General features: G+C 41.5%; 1 protein-coding gene across 1 annotated transcript in view; it reads left to right on the forward strand.

The window, feature by feature from the left end:
* The window catches only part of HSDL2 (hydroxysteroid dehydrogenase like 2), an 85,654-nt gene that overhangs the window by 12,039 nt on the left and 66,450 nt on the right, over positions 1-7,165 (forward strand). Inside the window, exons 2-3 of the mRNA XM_011941820.1 lie at positions 4,562-4,725; positions 6,320-6,418. Of these exons, the coding sequence (XP_011797210.1) occupies positions 4,562-4,725; positions 6,320-6,418 (263 nt within the window). The remainder of the gene's footprint in view (positions 1-4,561; positions 4,726-6,319; positions 6,419-7,165) is intronic.

Below are 7,165 nucleotides of genomic sequence, written 5' to 3' on the forward strand. Positions count from 1 at the left end.
AAACCCCGTCTCTACTAAAAAATACAAAAAACTAGCCGGGCGAGGTGGCGGGTGCCTGTAATCCCAGCTACTGGGGAGGCTGAGGCAGGAGAATGGCATAAACCTGGGAGGCGGAGCTTGCAGTGAGCTGAGATCCGGCCCACAGCACTCCAGTCTGGGTGACAGAGCGAGACTCTGTCTCAAAAAAAAAAAAGACACTATAAAAATAGTGAAAGAGCAAGCCACAAATGAAAAGATACCGAAATGTATGTAATTTATAGACTTGTATGAGTCAATAAGAAAAAAGTTAACCTTATTTATAGAAAAATGGGCAAAACTGGCCAGGCTTAGTGGCTTACACCGGTAATCCCAGCACTTTGGGAGGTGGAGGCAGGTGGATCACCTTGAGGTCAGGAGTTCGAGACCAGCCTGACCAAAATGCAGAAACCCCATCTCTACTAAAAGTACAAAATCAGCTGGGTGTGGTGGCACATCCCTGTAATCCCAGCTACTTGGGAGGCTGAGGCATGAGAATCGCTTGAACCCGGGAGGCGGAGGTTGCAGTGAGTCAAGATCATACCATTGTACTGCAGCCTGGGTGACAAGAGTGAAACTCTGTCTCAAAGGAAAAAAAAAAAAGAAGAAAAATGGGCAAAACCAATTAATAGGAACTTTGCAAGAGAAGGAAAACAAGTGACCATTAACATGAGAACAAAAGTGTATTCCACCTCATTAGTAACTGGGGAAGTGCAAATGAAAATCACATTGGGATATCATTTCATAATACAGAATTGGCAAAAAAATTTTAAGGTCAGATATTACCAAGTGTTGGGGAGGTTGTGGAGCTACAGGAACTCTTACACTCATTCACTGCTGCTGGTAAGAATATCATCCTCTTTGGGCCAGGTGCAGTGCCTCACGCCTGTAATCCCAGCACTTTGGGAGGCTGAGGTGGGCGGATCATGAGGTCAGGAGATCAAGACCATCCTGGCCAACATGGTGAAACTCCGTCTCTACTAAAAATACAAAAATTAGCTGGGCGTGGAAGCGTGCGCCTGTAGTCCCAGCTACTTGGGAGGCTGAGGCAGGAGAAATGCTTGAACCTGGGAGGCAGAGGTTGCGGTGAGCCAAGATTGCGCCACTGCACTCCAGCCTGGTGACAGAGTGAGACTCAGTCTCAAAATAATAATAATAATAATAACAATAATAATAATTAAATAAATAAATAAAACAGAATGACAAACTGGATGGCTTAAAACAAATGGATGCTCTCACTGTTCTGGAAGCTAGAATTCTGAAACCAAGGTGTCAGCAGGGCTGCGCTGTTGCAGTTCTAGGAAGAATCCTTCCTTGCTTCTTCCCAGCTTCTGAGGGTGGCCAGCGATCCTTGTGTTTGGGGCTTATGGCTGCATCCCTCCAGACTCTCTGCCTTTGTCATCACACGTTCTCTGTGTGGCTGTCTTTACATAGTCTTCCCTCTTAGAAGGACACCTGTCCGATTGGAGTAAGGGCCCACCCTACTCCAATATGACTTCATTTTAACTAATTACGTCTTCAGCAATCCTGGTTCCAACTAAGGTCACCTTCTGAAGTTAGGACTTCCACTTGCTTTTTAGGGGACACAATTCAGTCAATAACAGGGAGATAAGGCCGGGGTTATCTTCCTGTTATTGATTGATAACATCCCTTGCTATTATCTTAATTTTTATTCTTTTATTCTTTTTTAATGAGTTTACTAGGAAATTATTTTAGATATCTCCTTCTCACTTAGCAAGTGAGTAAATAAAAAGTTTAAATGAACTTAATTTAATTCTTATAATCCTAGCACTTAGGGAGGCCAAGGCAGGAGGATCGCTTGAGCCCAGTTCAAGACCAACCTGGGTGACACAGTGAGACACTGTTTCTACAAAAAATTTAAAATTTTCCAGGTGTGGTCGTACATGCCTGTAGTCCCAGCTACTTAGCTGATGAGGCAGAAGGATCACTTAAGGCCAGAGGCGGAGGTTGCAGTGAGCCATGATCACACCACCGCACTCCAGACTGGGCGACAGAGCGAGAATTGCTCTCAAAACAAACAAACAAACAAAAAAGTAGCAGAGGGATAATGTTTTATCTAATTAGGATTCAAAATTAGCATTCCTTGTCATCAAATTGATCACAAATGCTCATCTGTAGCAATCAATCTTAGCTCCAGGGTCATACACAAACAGGTGGTGGGTCAGATTTGGCCTGGGGCCATAATTTGCAGACTGTTGATTTAGACTCACAGCTAGGTACTAGGAATAATGAAAAAACAAGGGAATGAATAATAACATTTAAGGTAGTTTTCGTTCTGTGGGGTGGGGGAAGGAAGGAGGATAGAGTTGGAGAGGAATATACAGGTGGCTTCTGGGGTATTGGTAATATTCTATTTCTTGCCTTGATACTACTGTTCATTTTAATTTTGTTCATTAAACAATGCACATTGTTTTACATGCTTTTTATATGTGTGCTATATTTCATGAAAAATAATTTCAACCTCTCTGACTCCTCCCCACTTCTCCACCCTCCCTCCTTCTTACCAAACCAATTATTCCTTATTTTAAAACTGCTTCCCGCTTTTACCTCTGATCTCTTCTGGAGTGTAATCCTTTGGGTTGTGCAAGAGCTTTATGTTCTTTTATTAACAAACCTGTTAATCTATTACTAATCTCAGGTCATCCCTTTTTCTTTGTCATTGTTGCTTTTGCTCTTCTCTCTCCATTCTTTTCCTTAAGCAGACTTTTAAATTTGCCCTTAGAAAGTATAAAAGAAAGTGGGTTTCCCTTGCTGTTATCCTACTTTATTTTATTCTTTTAGTTTTTCTTTTATGAGTTTACTAGGAAATTATTTTAGATGTCTCCGTTTCACTAAGCAACTGAGTAAGGAAAAAGTTTAAGTGAACTTAATGAAATGGTGGGAGGCCAGGGTGGGAGGATCACATAAGGCCAGGAGTTTGAGACCTGCCTGGGTAACATACCAAGACCCTGTCCCACAAACAGTTTTAAAAAGTAGTTGGGTATGGTGATGTGCGCCTGTAGTCCCAGCTGCTTGTGAGGCTGAGATGGGAAGATCACTTAAGCCCAGGAATTCAAGGCTGCAGTGAGCCATGATTGTGCCACTGTACTCCAGCCTGGGTAACAGAGCTGTCTGGAAAAAAAAAAAAAAAAAGCATGTAGGAGTTCAAGGCCAGCCTGGGTAAGGTGGTGAGACCCCATCTCCATTTAAAAAAACAAAAACAAAAAACAGGATGGCCGGGTGCAGTGGCTCACACCTGTAAAGTAATCTCAGCACTTTGGGAGGCTGAGGTGGGTGGATCATGAGGTCAGGAGTTCAAGACCATCCTGCCCAACATGGTGAAACCCCGTCTCTGCTAAAAATACAAAAATTAGCTGGGCATGGTGGTGCACACCTGTAGTCCCAGCTACTCGGGAGGCTGAAGCAGGAGAATCGCTTGAACCTGGGAGGCAGAGGTTGCAGTGAGCTGAGATCGTGCCACTGCACTCCAGCCTGGGTGACAGAGCGAGACTCCATCTCAAAACACACACACACAGCACACACACAAAAATAATGAAATGGGCACAGTACATTTGAATCAGAATATTTCAGATCAACCTGCAGCAATCTGTGAGACTTCTCGGTTTGTTTATTTAACAGCTCTTTTGAGATGTGATTCATGTACCATACTATTCACTCATTTAAAATATGCAATTCATTGGCTGTTAATATATTCACAGAGTTGTGCAGCCATCACCACAGTCAATTTTAAAACCTTTTAATCATCCCAGAAAGAAACCCCTCAACCCTCCGTTGTCAGCCTCCAACCCCTCCCACTCCCAGCTCGAGGTAACCTCTGATCTTTGTGTCCCTATAGGTTTGCCTATTCTGGACATTTCATGTAAATGGCATCATATGGGGTCCTTCATGACTGGCTTCTTCCACTTAGCAGAATGTTTTTGGTTCATCCGTGTTGTAGTTTATAGCAGTACTTTATTGCTGAACATTATTTCATTGTATGCATGGCTACACCACATTCTGCTTATCCGTTCATCAGCTGATAGACATGTGGGTTGTTGCCACCCTGGCTATTATGAGCGTTAATTGAACAATTGTTTGTTTTTAGGTAATTTCTTTTAAGTGGCATTTAGTCATTGTGGAAAATTTGAAAAATATTAAAGAATATAACGAATATGATAAAATTTACTCATAATCCCGCCACTCAAAAAAAAAAAAGCTTTATTAACACGTTTTCTGTGGGGAAAAAAATGCATGTTTATGTAATTTGTTTTATAATTCTTCATTTCTCTTGAAGATTTGCTTTGCATTTGAACAGGTTTTGTTTGCCAAATCACAGCAGGACTGGCCAACTGCAGTTGTAAATAATTTATAAGTCATTGTGCAGTGGGAGTACAGTGGAGTTATCTGCCATCAGATGGGCATGGGGAGGATTTAGAGAAAATTTCAGAGGAGGAAACATATATTATAAAAATATGTATGAGGTTCTGATACCTGTCAGTAAATAAAATATTGGGTCTTCTAATAAGGTCATTTTGTTCTGTTGTAGGAGGCTGGCAGGATGTACAGTCTTTATCACAGGTGCAAGCCGTGGCATTGGCAAAGCTATTGCATTGAAAGCAGCAAAGGATGGAGCAAATATTGTTATTGCCGCAAAGACCGCCCAGCCACATTCAAAACTTCTAGGCACAATCTATACTGCTGCTGAAGAAAGTGAGTGTGACAGTGCCATTTGATAAAATGTCTTTCTAGTGGTTTCAATACATAGAGAATTTGCTGGAGAGTTTAGTTAAAGCTATTTGAAAGCTACCCTGAAAATAATTATATCTAGTGAAAGAAGTATTTATGTTGTCACCTTGGGGCAGTGCTTCTTACCATTTTTCTCCTCCAGCACTTTTAAGCAATGTGAGAGACTCCATTTAAAAATCTTATTTCATGGCCTGGCGTGGTGACTCACACCTGTAATTTCAGCACTTTGGGAGGCTGAGGCGGGTGGATCACCTGAAGTCAGGAGTTCAAGACCAGCCTGGCCTACATGGCAGAAACCCCATCTCTACTAAAAATACAAAAATTAGCTGGGTGTGGTGGTGCACACCTGTAATTCCAGCTACTCGGGAGGCCGAGGCAGGAGAATCACTTGAACGTGGGAGGTGGAGGTTGCAGTGAGCCAAGATCATGCCACTGCACTCCAGCCTGGGTGACAGAGCGAGACTCTGTCTCTAAAAAAAAAAAAAATCTTGTTTCATGAGGGCAGTGGTTCTTGGATGGGAGGGGGAGTGGGGAAGTAGAGTGGAGAGAATTTGATTGGCAAGTGGCATGAACTCTTTGAAAAAGCTTTCTGTGTTATTTATTCTCTGCACAATTTGCAAGTCATCATTTTAATACTTTTAGTTGACAAATAATTATCACATACTTCTATTTAAGGCATAGTGCTAGGCACAGAGCCAGGAGAGAGGGCTTAAAAATTCAACTTCAGTTGACATTGCTAGTTTTGTTAGTCATGTTCAGAGCCCTCTGGTTATGTTAGAGGAATGCATGTGAAGTGTTTATGAGTGAAATGATGTCAGGGATTTGCTTTAAAACACACCAGCAAAAAATAAAATAGGGGACAGGAAAGATAAACATATTAACTGACAAAACTAACAATCATTGAAGATAGGTGATGGGTTCCTATTAGTTTATTATAGCATCTTTACATTTTTGTATACTTTAGAATATTTCCACAATAAAACGTTTTTTAAAATTATTTTCAACTGGGTGAGGTGACTCATGTAATCCCAGCACTTTGGGAGGCTAAGGCTGGTGGATCACTTGAGGTCAGGAGTTCGAGACCAGCCTGGGCAACATGGCAAAACCGCGGCTCTACAAAAAATAGAAAAATTAGCCTGGCATAGTGGTGCACGCCTGTAGTCCCAGCTACTTGGAAAGCTGAGGTGGGAGGATCCCTTGAGCCCAGGAGATTGAGGCTGCATTGAGCCATGTTTGTGCCACTGCACCCGAGCCTGGGCAAGAGAGTGAGACCCTGTCTGAAAAACGAAAACAAACAACAAAAAAAAAGCTTCCTTTTTTTTTAGCTTTTTAAAAACAATTACAAAGAAACCGCCACCAAACCTTCGTTTTTGTTTTATAATAGTGTTGACCTATCTAGTCTCTCCTACCACATGGCAGAGTCACTGGTGGTAAGGTAGAGTTATTTATATTGATTTTCCAAAAACAGGGTACTTATTTCTTTTGACTGTGATATCGGAATCAAAGGTATAATATTTAAATGCTTTAACGCTTTTTCGTTTTGTATCCTTTATATAAGTTGAAGCAGTTGGAGGGAAGGCCTTGCCATGTATCGTTGATGTGAGAGATGAACAGCAGATCAGTGATGCAGTGCAGAAAGCCATCAAGAAATTTGGAGGTAACAACTTCATTCTGAAAAAATTATTGAATATTAGTAAAATAAAGGTATAACTATAATGTTAATTTAAAAATTTGTTTTGATTCTTGAATTTTCTGAGTCTTTGGAGAAATAATGTATTTGCTCACGCAGAACATGGTTTAAAACCATCTGATGAGGCCGGGCATGGTGGCTCACGCCTGTAATCGCAGCACTTCAGGAGGCCGAGGCAGGCAGATCACTTGAGGTCAGGAGTTTGAGACCTGACCTGGTCAACATGGTGAAACCCCGTCTCCACTAAAAATACAAAAATTAGCTGAGCATGGTGGTGTACGCCTATAATCCCAGCTACTCAGGAGACTGTGGTGGGAGAATTGCTTGAACCTGGGAGGTGGAGGTTGCAGTGAGCTGAGATTGCACGACTGCATTCCAGCCTGGGTGACAGAGTAAGACTCCGTCTCAAAAAAAAAAAAAAGAAAAAAGAAAAAAAGTGTGGAATGATAGACTATGGAGACTGGGAAGAAAGAAGGGATGGAAGACAGGTGAATGAAGAGACATTACTTAATGGGTACAATGTTTGCTGTTTGGGTGATGGATACCCTACAATCCTGGACACTTCACAATCTATGCATGTGAGAAAATTGCACTTGTACCTTATACATTTATTTTTGAAAAAATTCTTCTTTTATATGGTTAAATCTCATCTTCACAAAGTCAGTTCCCTCACCATGCCAACTAATCAGAAGTATATTTTTCTTTCTCTGATTT

The sequence above is a fragment of the Colobus angolensis genome, unplaced genomic scaffold (assembly GCF_000951035.1).
Source record: "Colobus angolensis palliatus isolate OR3802 unplaced genomic scaffold, Cang.pa_1.0 Scaffold103, whole genome shotgun sequence".
Taxonomy (NCBI): Eukaryota; Metazoa; Chordata; class Mammalia; order Primates; family Cercopithecidae; genus Colobus; species Colobus angolensis.